The following is a 16270-nucleotide window of genomic DNA, read 5'->3' as shown; positions in this document are numbered from 1 at the left end:
ATTCGACAACTCACTTCACCCACATGCATGCTGTTCTTTTTTCTGAATATTTCATTCAATGTTTTGATGCACTATCATTTACTTCTACTTACATTCAGTATTGCCATGCATTCACTTTCACATTTGCATTCAGTTGCCCGTCAGCGGGTTTGGGCAGCCCTGGCCCGGACTCTACCTAACTAAGACAACATTGCACAATCCTGAGAGGGAAGGCTCTGCCTTCCCCTCCATAAATGCACATTTCTTCCCAACATTTGTTCCCCAGGCCTACTTTGCACAAACTTGAGGGACATTAACTGTTGTTCCAGAAAATTGCATAATGCAGTCACTGAGCCTACAATCATTGCCAATTGGAATTGTGCATTGCGCAATTCCAGCAGTTAGCAGTTAGTAGCCAGCCTTGATTGTGCATTGCACAATTCCAGTAACCAGTCAACCTCCCCAGACAACCCAGACTACCTTTTGCGCAGTTTTGGCAGCTAGTCACCCAACCTCCCAGAAGAAATTATGCAATATTTGCCTATCAATCCCCAGGTATTTGTTATATTGTTTCCCGAAATTGCTTTGGTTTTCACTGACAAATTTCTTGCCATGCATGTCGCTTTGTCTCCAGATCTTTCAGGTGTTCACTCGCCTCTTAGTAGTTCAGCATCAGTGGCCTCCAAGAGAGAGGGATCAAAGGACATTGACGGAAGTGCAATTTGAGCAGAAGTTGAGCAAGTGTCCTCAAGTCTATCAATTTATGAAGATACCAAATTGATTCTAGACAAGGAAATCAAACTAAAATGATAGGAATTCAATGATGCATTTACAGGCACATTTGGGGAAGACCTCGAAGACTGCTAGGTGTACGTGAAAATTCATAAGTCCAGCTTGTACCGGATTGCATGTAGATACCCCATGCTCCCATGCGCGAACATAATACATTGGATCGTCTCACACACTGATCCTGAGACGATGACCTTGAGCAGTGTCAGCGGGATGAAGATTTCAACCTTCAAGCCAAAGGATTATGATGAGATGTATCAAATGTCGGAGCCTGTAACTATCATGGAGACTCCCTTCAGCTTACCTAGTGACAATGCCAACTCAAGAGACATTCTGAAGAACTGGGTAAAGGAGCCGGCTAGATTCAGGATGACACCCAACAGGATCTACAAGACAAAGATACTGTAGAAGGCGTATCAATATGTGGTCATATTTTCATGTCGATTGTATGGCCAAGAAAACACTGTAACCTTCCCACAGAGTTGGGTGATTGTGCTAGACCAATTGGCTAAAGAGGGAAAAACATGGAACTAGTTTAGTATGTTGGCTCATCAATTGAAGGAACAGGTAACGAGGGCTCAATAGCCACCCAAAGGTATGCAATCAAAAATCTACATGTCCGCCTATATCTTGGATGCAATCTGTGCCCGACAGGAGTTCCTGGGTTTGAAGTGAGCTCACCGATGAAGACTGTTGTAAACACTTTTTTAAGTTGTTGTACGAACGCAGCTTCAGAGGAGTTATCACATGATTTTCCAATCATTTTGTCACCCCGGTCTACAAGATGATATTTGAATAGGATATCCACCCTGCATGTCGAAGGCAGCAATGGAGGCACTGATAGACATTGCTGATTGGTATGCCTCACTGTCCTGCACCTTCATACGAATGTACAGTGTATAGAAGCCTCTGCATGTTCTACCAAAGTTTTCCTTGGACATACTCGTCATGCAGGAAGTAGCATATCACATCTCGGCAGGAATGATAGCTAGACTGCATCAGAAGAAGAAGGCACCTTAGCCCACTCTTTCGCTGCACATTGGGTTATATGAAATCTGGAGTTTCAAGCACGCAGATGTCGAAGAAGAGTAGATGAAGAAGTATCCATTCGACCTCTGAAGTTACAATCTGTATGACCCACACTGTCTTATGAAATATCATTGTGCGAGATTATAGTTCAACTGGATCCATGGGGTGTTTCATTGAGTGGAGGAGAACCCATGGAGATATTGCTATAGTTTCTCTAGACCCAATGAACAGGTCAGCTTCGTTGTGGAGTGGTTAGTGAAGCAACGTGAAGTAGCATCCCGAAGAGCACCAGAAGTAGTAGAGGTGAACATACCATTGCGCGACGAGGGCAACAGGAAAATTGTTGATCGCATGGGGGAAGAGCAAAGTCGCAAGTTTCGAGCAGATCCACTTGTACAGAAAGCAGCTTTGGCTATAGAGGTGAAGAGGCAACAACACAATAAGAAAATCACGCAAAGCCAGAGGAAGAAATGGAGGATGGAAGAGACGGAGAAGGAGTTGCATGAGTTGAAGGAGCAACTACGAAAGGAATAAGAGTTGTGCAAACAAGAGAGGGAAGTGTAGCAGAAACAGGTACAGCAGGGGGCGCAACATGTGCAAACAAATGAAACAGTGCCCGTACAGGTAGTGGACACATCAGAACAGCTGGCATCAGGCAGGCAGGGTGAACCATCACAGGAGCAAGACTTCTCTTGTGAGATAGAGCAAGCACTTCAACAGTTGGATATGGATATGGAGCAACATGAATTGGAACAAGACATCAACCTCATGCCTCATCACCAAGAGGTCGACTTACCTACTTCAACACATCTAGAAGATGAGAATGCCACAAGCAACCAAGGAGGAACTGAGATCCTTGGAGATCAGCCGGAAGGAGAGATGCACAACATCTCATTCGACGAGTCTCAACATAGAGTTGTGCAATCTCGCAGAGTGTCGACTATGGATGATCATACATCTCCTGCACAAGTTGAGGAATGAGTGATCGTGTCTGACGTGTGCAAACATCCAGCAGCCTTGGCCAATGCTACCAGAGAATATGCCAAAGCCACTAGCTCAAGTGTTCACTTTCTGATAGTTGAGAATGAGCGAATGGCTAAGGAACTACAGATGGCCAAGCAAGGAGGAGAGCTAGTTACAACATCCACCTGAGCAGAACTAAAGAAAGCAATACTAGATGAAGTGTTGTCCCATGACATAGTCATGCAAGTGTTGTATTCCAAGTTTGGCACCATGCACAAGGTAGTTGTCCATCTCAGCGGATGGCAGCAATGATGCGTTAGAAGAGCACGTATCTTGGCAAACGTGCATTTTGTTGTTGATTACATGCAACCATGGATGATGAGATACAAGGAAGCCCCGCTTCACTTGCCTAAGATGATGAAGCCCAAAGGAGTTGAGCTAAAGGCACGTATCTGGATTCATATCCATAACTATGAAGATCTCCTATAGCTCATCACTAACATACAAGCTTCACATGCATGTGTATTCAAGAGTATGGATGTTGTGGTGTGCACACATACGATCCCATATATTGGGACTCTCACCCAGGTGAAGACAAAGGCACGGGTCCGACTAGAGCTTGACTCATACTTTGACAAGTTGATGCGCATTGCCACCAGCCCAAACTTGCCCATTAGTGCAAACATCATGCACAAGTATGTTGTTGGTCCAGCCGCATTGAAGACAATGATGCACATGCTTTCAGACAAATTGGATAGAGGATCCCAAGCAGTGTACCCAGATGCTATGAAGGCAAGAGTCAGGTTCTAGAAAGATGTCACCTTGGAGCACATGGACACCATCGCGGACTATCGGTCTTGGCATCAGTATGCTATTGTCAACCACAAAGAAGATGTTGAAGAGTTGGTCTTCAAACAGTTTCCTGAGTCATAGTGATGTCTAGCATGGCTTGCTCAAGCCATTTTGTCTCACATGGATACATGTGCATTGTAATGTAACGTCTTTTCAAGTGTAAGTTCAAGTGTTGATAGTTGGATGTAATAGTCATAGAGTAGATGAAGAATCACGAGGGTAGATGAACTATCACAAATAGTCCCTCATAACTCATTGTATAGGCTTTTGGTCAGCCAAGCTTCTGATAGGATTATCTTAGAGAGAGCTTGGACATTATTGTAGCGAGCCTTGGCTTCTCCACTGCGCAGAGCTAGTACATCTCTTTGGAGGAGTAGGCGGCTATGGCTGTAACGTTGCACTGTCGAAACTAGTGGTTGGACATGGATGTATTATAGACTAGAACTTACACTTCTTAATATAACAAGAGCCAACACATTTCATGCATATTTTGTATTGTATTCTATGCTATCTTGTTTACTCGAAATGATATATGTATATGTTTTCTTACACATGCATGTATAGCTTTCTGTGTATGTACGTATGAATCTTTCTGAAATGTGTTGTTGGTTTAACCATCACTTTGGATTGCTAGCTAGCTTGCCTTCCATGCTGTGATGCATCTTTGCTCGTGCTTTCCTTTATTAACTCCGTGTTGTCACAAGTTTCCAAGGGGCAAACTCATCTCAACCCCTGTGTGTTAGAACCTCTCATACACCTTCCTCGACTCACTGCATATGTCACACCCTTGCTACCAACAAAGTTATCTTACTTGCCTCTATGCGAAATCGCGGTCAAGGCATTACCATACGACCCACTGCTAGGACTCCTACACCAAACAGTCTGAGGTTTAATTGGGACTTCTTACCAGGAAGATCCCCTAACATGTTAGCGGATCCAGTACCGTCAACACTATATTAGCCACTTTTAGTTAAATTTTAGATTTGAATAAATTAATTCTTATAAATTTAAGATCATATGACTTTGTATCTAAATAAACCTTATATATACCATAATGATATATTTATATATATTTTCCAAATAAATAATTTTAAAATAAAAATTACAATAACGGTTAAAATAATATTATATATTATATTAAAAAAATCATGATTAATTTTAAAAAACAATAAAGTATTTGTATAAATTAAGACATATTAGAGTGAACCCAAATGAAATCAATAGCCATTTTGATATTTTTATCATTCAAACAATTCAATACTTATCATGTGCTTCCTAATAATTTTGATATCTTTACCCTCCTTTTTCGGGATTTTGCTGATTTATTTATTTTTTATTTTTTTTTCCTTAATTTAAATAGTTTACGAGTATCTGTTAGATTATTATTTTATATTATCATTTTCACTTTAATTATCAAATATAAATTCAATAAATTTTATAATTCAGATATTATAATTTAGTTTTGTGATAAATATTAATATAAATTTATTTTAATTTAAAATTTAAAGAAAATTAAATTCAATAAATTTTATAATTCAGATATTATAATTTAATTTTGTGATAAATATTAATATAAATTTATTTTAATTTAAAATTTAAAGAAAATTAAATATTTAGAAATGTTATTTAAAATAAATAATAATTTAAATTTAATATTTTTATTCATAATAAATCTAAAATATAAATTTACATGGAATATAAAGAGAACTAACTTTTTAATAATTTCATTTTATAATCAATGCTAAAACAAAGACTTATTTTTACCCAACTCCACATGCCACAAATTACTTTTACATGGAATATCAAAGGAATTAAACATCATAATTTCATATCTATTATGAGTTAAGAAGGATCAAATCTTATAAGCATTCTCTCAAATTTCATTTTATTTTATTTTTATTTAAAATTGTTTTCAACTAAATTTGGCATGAAACAAAATGAATTATACATTTCCCTCATGAAGCACTTATTAATGAAATAATTTACTTCATTTTACTTTAAACTTTTATCTGTTGATATAATCCATATAAAATTATTTTACTTCATATTTTGTTATTGCATTAATAGGAACTTTACAACAACCTACTATAGAGATGTTGTAGTGGTTGTAAGATGAATAAATGTAAATGTTTGTTATATTCAAATTATATGTTTTAATTAATTAAATTAGGTCAATTGAAATTAAAACATATGCAACGCCAATGTGGGTGTTATAACAAATGGAATGGGGCCTAATGCAATGTGACTGCCACACTCGATCTAGTAATTATGCATTTATGATGGATGGATGCAGCTGGCACTTCGCATGCATGAGAATGTAATCCCCCAGTTGGCGAGGGTTTTATATCTTGAGCTGGATGGTCATCGAAACCATTTTAAATGAGAAGGTTAGAGTCGAGGTGATGTCCTTGGCACCATTAAGTAATTTTTTGGGGAATGAGGCCTGTGTGGAGGCTTTGGTGTTGAGGGTATAGGAGGTTTGGGCTGAGGGGAAAGGAACCCTTAGAGCTTCTCCCTTTTGGTGGTTCGTAGAGGGTCGAGACGTTTGCATAGCATGGTTTTGCTAGCTGGTGGAGGTCATAAATTTTAAAGATCCATTGGCGATTTCAATTTGTAATTTTCTTGTGCTCATTCTAATATCGCCTTTGCTTCAATTGGATTTTTTGTTTAGTTGTTTTGGAAAAATTCATGCTTATGGTTTTGAGGTTCAGTCTTGTTGTGTGGTTTGCAGTGTGGGTTCTGAGAAATTTGTTGGGAGTGTTCGCGTGGTTGGGTGTCAGGTTTTGTGTCTTACTATCTCTCTAGTTGTGGGGGTTGCTAGAATTTTCTACATGATTTGGTCTAGCTGGGTTTAGTTGTGCGTTTAAGTAAGTGTGGGGGTTGGTTTTAGCAAATTATTTGCATTCTTTTGGGTATTGTTGTCTCATGGTCTCAGGGTCGTGTAGTTCTTTTTCAGTGGTCAAGTGGGGGAATATTGGGCTGAGGAAGTGTTTTCCTCTTCCTTCTTTGGTGGGTCTTCGTTAAAGGTTCAATATTACGTCTGGTGCTACTATGACGAGATATTATGTTAGTATCTTGCTTTTGCAGAGGTTGGGTCAAGTCGGCCCTTTTTCTCTTCTCAAGGTTGAGGAAGCCCATGTAAATATATTAAGGCACCCTCCCATGTCTCATCGATGCCTCTAAGGCAGAGGATGAGGAGTAGGAAGGGTAGAGGTGGTAGATCCCAGCCAAGGCAACATGGGGCAAAACTCTTTTCCCATGACTTTGTGGCAACATATTTCAATGCAATTCAGTCTCAAACATGTCTAGAAATATGGTAGCTCGAATTTAAAGCATGGGAGGAGAGGAAGTCTCTCTGAAACTCTAATTTGATAGAGGATATATGTCAGTTTTGGCTTTCGACCTTGGGCACACTAGGGGTAGGCATAAACATTATTTAAATTCTGTTGTGGTCCACTAGAAAATGAATACATTTTTTGCCTTGGTTATAAGAGATAAGCAAGTGGAAAAATACATTTTTTTCCTCCTTGGAGGATTTGAAGAGAATGTTAAAAAACCTAAGATTCTGTATGGAATAAATTGATGCTCGACAGGTGCATGTGCAGAGTCACATTCCTTGTGAATTAGATGGTGGAGACATGGTGGATCCTCATGGCTCTAGCGCAAGGGTTCTAACTCATGTCTCGTCCTTCGATAATGAAGAGTGAATATGGGTATGGTTGGTGGGTGGTCCAATCAGGGTCTTTCTTGGAGCTTATTCTCTTTTTTTTGGGCAGCCTTTTGGTGGTCATCAAGTCTACAGAATACGGTGATATTATAAGTTCACACTCGTGTGCTTTTATGGTATTTGTGTGGGTCTCCTATTCAGTCTCAAGAGTTTTCTTTTGTTACTATTGTTGCAAGATTTTGTTGATTTTTTGCAAGAGTTTTATATATGGCTTGCTTGAATCTAGTTTTCCATTGGTGGCATCTCCTTTTGTTATTCAGTGGGTTTATATGCAACTTCTTGGGAGTTTCGAGACTGGAAAGTTTATATTGACCCTTTGAATCTTCAGTCATGATGGAAGGTTGGGTTTTATGTGCTATTTGGCATATGATGGTGAGGGTGTTAGTTTAATTGGGCCCTCTATGGGATTTGGCATGTGCTTCAACATCAATTTTGTATGGGAAGATAGCCAGTTCTACTATGGAAATGATATATTTGTATTTTGTCTAGAAATTTCATGTTGTTTATCTAGGCGACAAAGGTCGAGGGTTGATAGTTTTTCCCCCTTTGTGTGCCATTTGATATCTACGTAATCTAGTTTTTTCAGTAATACAAAGTTTATTAATTCACCAAAAAAAGACAAAAACAAGAACAAGAACATATAAAAAAATCAAAGTATTAATATTTTGTATTGAATCATAGTGAGAGGTTAGGTTTTGTAAGCTTCCAGGCTTACTTTTTAAAAGGTATCATTGTTATGAGGGAGTTCTTCTAAGCAAAGTATGCAAGGTTTAAATATTTTTTGTGTTAAATTTGTTTTATGTTATTATGTTGTGTTATTCTAATCTTGTTTGAAATAGTAATATTTAAAAAATGAATTATGAATATACAATTTATTAGATATGTTCAATGAAATTTATGTCACATACTAGAGTTTGAGTATCATTTACTAATTTATCATAAAATTTCTAGTACGAGCACCATATATTAATTTTAATTTATTAGTTTGATATTTTTTTATCTTTTCTTCTTCCACAATCAAAAATATCACATATTGAAAACTTTGTATATCACATATGAGCCTAAGCACACTACTTTTCTTGAATCCAAGCTACTCAAAAAACATAATAAGAAAATAAAGAAAGAAAGAAGATTTATATGTTTGAAATATGAAGCAAATCAAGAAAAGAATGATGATGTTTATCTTTAACGGACATTTCCTTTCTTCTTTACCAATAAGAAAATGAACAAATCCTTTTCTAACTCTTGCTTTTCATCTAAAACATTCATAAGTGTAGTGGACTTCAACTAGAGTCATAAGGACCTATCCTCATCCTCATCAATAATGGCACCAAATATAGAAACAATACTATTATTTTTGTGTAATTTATATATTCCAACAATACTATTATTTTTGTATAATTTAAAATGGAATATTTAGTAATTTAAAATTTTGACTTATTTTTAGAAAAAAGTATGTACACTAATTACAATAAACTTTATTGGATTTTTTTAAAACAAAAGAGGTACGATTTTATTAAATCTGCATCAGTTCGAAGATACATCATCCAAGAGAAAACCTAGCTGGGTATTTAGACCATACTTCTGCATTATCTAATTACAGAGACCATAACTAACAGAGGACATTCCTATACATATTAGGAAACACTAGATAGACTAATTACATAACCCGAGAGTTTCGAACCAAAATTCAAATTTTAAAATTGAACAACTATCACAAGTCAATGTCACTTGCAAGAAAATTAAAGATCAAAATCATGTATCCAACTTATATCTTGATGACGAGTGTTGTTCCTTTGAGAATACTTGAACTCCAAATCCACTAATATGCTTCTCAAGGCATCTGCTTCATCATACAATCAAGAAATTTGAAGTTTGAGGGTCTGGAGTTCTTCGGCCAGAGCAATGTGAGAGTGAGTCAAGTGACAAAACTCAATTTGCAGCTCACGGTTAGCTTGCCAGAGAACTGAATGTGAAGAGAGACAGTGGGAACATAGGCTTTCCTCAGCGGGCTCATTCTGATGTAGTGGTTGTCGACCAAGACAATTGTAGATAATAATCGAATGAGGGAGAGTTGGATCATAATTGAATGTAGAGGAGCAAAGATTAAATGATGTACTTAGTATGAAACCAAATCTAAATTTGTCCACCATACTTCGTGTGCCACAATACCTCATCATAGAGCCTCGGCACATGCAAGCCCTTAGGGGATAATACATTTATGCCTAGATTCATTGATGGTAAGCATTGATTCTGTCAAGGAGCAAGCCAAATTTTCTAGCTCATCTGCCTCCGGGGCTCGCAAAATGTGATACACTTTCGTGTTGTGGAAGGCTGTCAATAGTTCTTTGATTCTTTGAAATTTATTGGAAAGAGAGTTGTATTTCGGAATCCTCCTAAATTTTGTATGTTTTGTCTGTTGGATCACTACAAGGGAATCCCCTAAAATGACTAAGTCTTCTGCACTTTTGTCTTTTACAATATAGTGGCCTTAGATGAGACTATAAATTTCAGCTCGAGTTGGATTTTTTCCCAAAGCATTATGAATATTGGCCTCTCATGCCACCCTTGGTATTGGAGAATTTATTCGTTTTTGAATTCTAATCTATTAGTTTGTTAGATTTATTTTATCCCTTGAGTATGATACTTCCCTTTTACATATGCTTGAATGATCAATGTATAAAACTTAAAGAAGCAAAATTTAAAACATGTTATTGTGATGTGAAGTCACTAGTTTAATTTCTCACTTTCACTAGGGTGATATATTGAACATGTTGAAGATGTAGCGTTGTCAAGCTTACAAAAAAACATGTCATTGTGAAAACAATTTAAAAATCTTAAATCCAAAGCAAACTATATCTAGGGAATTCCTTAAAAAATAAATAAATTATAGTTTATAGTATATCAAGTAATAATGTTATGGTTAATAAAATGATCATAATATTAATAACAATAATAACAGTAATAAAATATATTACCCCTAAAAATAAGAATACGAATAATAGTACTATTAATATTAATATTATATAGTATTATAATATTATGTTTCATACAATATAATATTATAATATTAAATATTAATTAATTATAAATATGTACATTATATTATATTAAACATAAGTATTATAATATTAGCTTAGATTAATGTTAATTCTTGCACTATTAAGATGTGAGAGGAATCAAATCTACACCTCATGAGATTTGATCTCTCTTAATGCTTGATAGATCTAGACTTAACATGGATCTAGGCTAGTTAATATCACATCACTAATTACAGGCAAAAAGAGGTTTACACCTCAAAAGATTTTATCCTTCTTGATGCTTGATAGATCTAGAGTTAGGGTGTATCTAGGCTAGTTAATACCACATCACGAATTACATGTCAAAAAGAGGGTTACACCTAGAGAAATTTGACCCCTCTAAATGCTTAATAAACCCAGAGTTAAAATAGATCTAAGTTCATTAATACCACATTAAAAATTACACATTTTAATCATAAATGGATAGAGGGTTACACATCAAGAGATTTGATCTCTTTTAATGCTTGATAGATTTATAGTTAAAATGGATCTAGGCTAATTAATACCACATTACAAATTACATGTCAAAAAGAAATTTACACCTCCAAAAATTTGAACCCTCTAAATATTTAATAAATCCAGAATTAAAATAAATCTAAACTCATTAATAACACATTAAAAATTACACATTTAATAAAAACTACAATTTAAGAAATCATTACACAATTGACATAAACGACTTATAATTTTATGATTTCAATTTTTATTCACCAGGATAAAGAAAATCGCATAGTCATTCACATTTATTGACTTTCAAATATTCTTATTATGATTTTAAAAATATTTAATAACCGTATATCGATTTTGACATAATTTTCGACATGCATAACGCCCAACAACTCTCTTTCATATCTTTATATAGCTTTCTTTATGAGCTTCTACATGCAACTCGCAACTTTTATGGGCGAGAAGACCGTTATCCTATGTTCAAACTGTCTATATTCTTGGAACATCTCAGCTAAGATTTTAGCAGTTGTTTATAATGCGATTTTTTGGAAGTTTTTTGGTGAGTTTTTTCGGTTAAAATCTGGCCGCAATTTATTGGAATCGCAAATTTGATAGTTAGTTTCTGCACAATCAAAGCAAATTTGATAGTTAGTTTCTGCACAATCAAAGCGTCCAGGGGTTACAGTTAAAAAACCATTTTAAATAATACAAATCAAGATTTAACCTCAAATTTTTCCACCAAATTCCATCACCGAAATCTCCAAAAAATCACATTATAGACAACTCCAAGATTTTATATCAATGCTTTCGAAAAGTCAACACAGTTGTTCAAGGTAGGTGTGGAATTTCACTTAATCTCGATTATCTTGAAATCTTTCCATTTTTTTCATTATAGGGTTTTTAAAAATATTAAAAATATTATTTTCCATTAAATATAAATATATCAAATATAGAATCTTACAAAATAGTTTTAAAATAAAATCATTATCTGCAGCTGGATCAACCAACCAACCGAAAAAACAGTAATAGGCAAAATTGTAATTCAAATTCTGCGGCTGAACCAACCAACCAAAAAAACAGTAGTAGGCAAAATTGTAAATTAACAATTTAAACCAGTATGAAACAAGATTATGCATGTACACTCCATTGGAAGAGATCCCTGTTCTACCATTAGTTCCGACCGTAACATAATTCTTTGGAAAATCACATACAGTACCCTGTAAGCCCAACATATTCTTGTAATGATATGTTAGCCTGACGATTACGCCAATCTGGAATAGCTTTGATTCTTGCACTTTCTTGAAATTCCGAGCCTGTAATAGTTTTCATTCTTGCATTGTCTTGAAATTCCAAGCCTGGAATAGTTTTGATTCTTCCACTTTCTTGAAATTCCGAGCCTGAAATAGTTTTGATTCTTGCACTGTCTTGAAATTCTAAGCTTGGAATAGTTTTGAATCTTGCTGGAATAGTTTTGATTCTTGCACTTTCTTGAAATTCCGAGCCTGAAGTAGTTTTGATTCTTGCATTGTCTTGAAATTCCAAGCGTGGAATAGTTTTGATTCTTGCAGTGCCTTGAAATTCTGAGCCTCCTTCCCGTTGCAGAGATTTTTTATTATCAATGACAACGCTGGACTTCTTGTCAGCCAGGCGACGAATGCGCGCCACCGCGGACAAATATGCGCTTCTCACATCGAACGAACTTATGCGTTTCTCATCGCTCACAGAATTCCGAGACCTGGAAGGGTTTCTTGATAAACGCGCCGGGCTGAAGGATCTGGAAGGGTTTCTTGATAGACGCGCCGGACTGAAGGATCTGGAAGGGTTTCTTGATAAGCGTGGCGGGCATCGGCTGAAACAGCCGGATGACGCCGGGTCCAAAACCCTAAAGGCAGCTTCTTCGTTACTCAATTCCGAGGTGGTATCATCGAGACTGAAACTCTTAAAGCTGGACGACCTGCTCCAGCTGAAGGATTCAAAGACCCCCGATTCGTCACTTCCCATGTGCAGAGAATCGAAGGAACTGGCCGATTCATTGCTCGCGCTCTGCTTCGAATTCACAACGCTATTATTTGCGCTGCTCGGCGCCTTCGAAATTCCCGCCGGAAACCTCCCCGGGAAGAGGAACTTCATCACTTTCTTGGCGAACCTTTTGGGGGCCGGTTCCGAGGGCGGCTGCACGGTACAGGAAGAAGGGATTGTATATGCCGGCGATTGAAAAGACGGCGGCCGGCTAAGTGGCGGCGGCGGGGTTGAGTGCTCCGCCTCTCTGGTGGGGGTTTTGGGCTTGCCCGGCTCTGCCTCCCACTTAAAAGGCACATTCCCATGAGCGGCAGTCCCGTACAACGCAGAAGACTGCCCCATGCTCCCTTCCCTTCTCAGTAACCTATTGTAGAATTTATGGCTTCCTTCGAGTTGCAGAACGGTGTCTTTCTCCGGGGGTTTTGCCTTCCCGGGGCTTTCCTCCCACTTGAAGGGCACTGCACCAGGTAATCCATACAGTTCCTCAATCGATCCTGCCTCCAATGAATCTCTCTTGCTCTCAGAACGGAATCCCTTCAACAGATTTCTCATATTTCAGTACTGCTCCCTGTACTCCAAATTACCTCAAAATGTAACAACCCAATATAGGCTGCTACTAAAAAAAATTAACCCTTCAATTCAATGCACTATTCAGTTTCTTTCAGAGAAAATAAGAACCAGTTGTGGATTGAGATCAGCAGCCTAGATGTCAGAGTCGTCAAGAACCAGAAAGCTAACAAAAACCCTTACCACACACTTTGCTGTAACAATATTAATAAAGCCTCGAACTTGAAGCTTTTGCCACCGATGAGCATCTATATTTAACCAAATAAAAAACCAGAAGGCTGTTTCACAACATCAAACCTGGCGGGAAACTTGTAGCTGAGGCCACGCGTACGAATATTTGGGTGTCCGTTCTGACGAGATAGCCTCTGATTCTCCCCATTTTCTCGCCTTTCCTAGTAGCATATACTATATGCTACCATATACGTGTTCCAACTATAATGTTAACCGACTATGATTTTCACTCATTTTTTTAATTGGATCTCCGCCCTCAATGTAATGGGCTTCTCCTATTCTTATTCTTATTCTTGGACTTGGAATATTCTAGGATCTGGAAATATTCAGGGAATCTATAAATGACTTAAGTTCAGGGTAGCGTATTATGATCTCGATTAAAGCTCAGGGTAATGTAACATGCTCTACACTAAGAAACAGTTAACTTCATATTTATATTATTTTGTATAGTTATTCAATTGGTTTTAAATAGATTGGTATAATTATAACTAAATAAATGTGGTGGTATGTTTACTGGCATATAAAAGGTGGAAAATGATGTTTATTGATTTATATTAAATCAATTGTATCAGTAAATGTGGTTGTGGTAGTTGATCTCCAAATGTATGGTCAATTTATAGTTGATTATGGTTGTAAAAGATTCATGAGTTTGATCACAGTATTTTATATAGATTGCAAAGAATATCCAAAACTTAATGATAAAAAAAGTCAATTATTTGACCTTTACTTAATTCTTCTCCTTACATCTAGTTGACTTTTCTCAACTCTTGTTTTTACATTTCATTAACTTTTCTCAATATGTGTGAATCACTCTAAAAAACTTCTAGCGCTGATATTGCATTTAGTTTTGTCCAGTCAATTCCAGCCATATTTTAAAAAATCCTGTAGATATTTTTGTAAATCCAAGTAAAAGCTGTCAAATTTCATAATTTTAGGTGTCCTAGAGGTTTTTGATGGTGTTGAATCCATTTCCACCATCAAAAACATGATTCAAACACTACATCTACAAGATTTTTTTGAAATTTTTTTGCCCAGATTCCAGCCACTTTTGATTGGCCAAGTAATTCTTCCGCTTCCCTAAACGAAAAACCGCTCCTACTCACATTTGGTTTCTTTTTTCTCATTTGGTTTCTTTTTTCTCGTTTATATTGAACTCGTCTTCGCGCTTCAGCTGAACATCTGGTCTCCCTTTTTTTCTTCTTTATATTCAACTCGTGCTCGCACTACAGCTGTTTAGTTATTCACTGCTGTTGCAGTTCAGCGCTATAGTTTTTCTTTATGGTTGACGTACTTTTAATTTAATATGTTTAATTTTCACTTAATTTCATTGCAAATGAGTTGACTCCTGGTGCATTCTCCCTCTGGGAATAAATGCGATTTTTGGGGCTGGATGAGCCGATGAAAATCTCAGTTTATTAAGAGTCATGATGAAAAGAAATGGCAAAGATATATGTACTTGTATTTTTTTTAATATATAAAAGATAGTGTTCTTTTTATTCTGAAATAAATTTGAGGCAAAATGTCCATCAAAGGCACGGGATGGTTGCTCTCTCAGCACAACAACGTTCAGATGTGGCCTTCTCAGATTCTTTACTCCAAGGGAGCATGGAGTCGAGCCTTTCTCCAACCTATTTCATGTGTTCAAGATCCTTTCGTACAATTTTTTTTAACGAGGCAACATAATAAGAAAAGACATGTGGACAACAATGTAAAAGGGTCTTGGGAATCCACTTAATCTAGGTTATGATCTTAGCATATCATTTGCCAAAACTTATCATGGTGTTTACCATTTTTGTTTTCTTTCGCTAGTTATGAAGCAATGTCAAAGTATCTCATTCATAATAAATACTTGGCCTAATAAGTTAGGAATGGCCTTTGTTTCCTTTCACAAGTTTATGTAAGAGAAGTTGAAGTATGTAACTTATGATAAATAAGTGCATGTCTGGTCCATGGAAGAAGTAGAAGCACTTTCTAATAAGTCAAGAAGAATGTGATTCTCATTTATCACTCATCAATTTAGTATTTTTAGAGTTTGTTTATAGTTATAATAAGGAAACAATTATGTGAATGAGATATTAGATTTTTTTTAATAGTAATTTTATTTTTTGTATTTAGGTATTACTAATAAAATTGTAGATATGTTTCTTAAGTTATTAATTATAAAAGTTAGTTGAGGGATAATATCACAATTTGAACTCTTCACTTATGAAGTTGGCGGGAAGTAATATTTGAAATATATTGATTTTTAAGATGTTTTAATAGTTGAAGAAAAAATTAAGAAAAAATTAGTTGATGACTTAAAACAAAATGGAGAGCGTATCTAAACGGGGCTATTTTTACAATATGGACAAGTTGTGTATTTCATGGGAAGGATGAATCTTGTCACACTCTTAGCCATCCACTAATGCATATTACTATCTCCACAGCCCTAAGCTTTGAAATAGCTCCTTAAACTCAATTCATATGTTTTTGATGCCATAAATGGCAAGGACTAAGATGTTCCAATAATAACCACAACATTGGTTATTTGCTTTATCATACATGCCTAAAGCATACAATTATGCAATGGACACATGCACAACATCAT

General features: G+C 36.3%; 1 protein-coding gene across 1 annotated transcript; it reads right to left on the bottom strand.

Annotated features, from left to right (window-relative positions):
• Window positions 1-11930: 11930 nt before the first annotated feature.
• On the bottom strand, window positions 11931-13835 carry LOC149195032 (uncharacterized). Its single transcript, XM_089408061.1, has one exon. The coding sequence runs from the start codon at window positions 13435-13437 to the stop codon at window positions 12070-12072; it is 1368 nt and encodes a 455-aa protein (XP_089264187.1). The 5' UTR covers window positions 13438-13835; the 3' UTR covers window positions 11931-12069.
• Window positions 13836-16270: the final 2435 nt, after the last annotated feature.

The sequence above is a fragment of the Pinus tabuliformis genome, chromosome 2_2 (assembly GCF_031772625.1).
Source record: "Pinus tabuliformis cultivar Carrire ecotype Pingquan chromosome 2_2, CPIR1, whole genome shotgun sequence".
Taxonomy (NCBI): domain Eukaryota; kingdom Viridiplantae; phylum Streptophyta; class Pinopsida; order Pinales; family Pinaceae; genus Pinus; species Pinus tabuliformis.
This window is presented reverse-complemented; position numbering and strand designations above follow the sequence as displayed.

What these genes read in the sequence shown, in the direction of transcription:
- LOC149195032 (XM_089408061.1), bottom strand. Translation starts at nt 13,437, where the DNA reads ATGAGAAATCTGTTGAAGGGATTCCGTTCTGAGAGCAAGAGAGATTCA.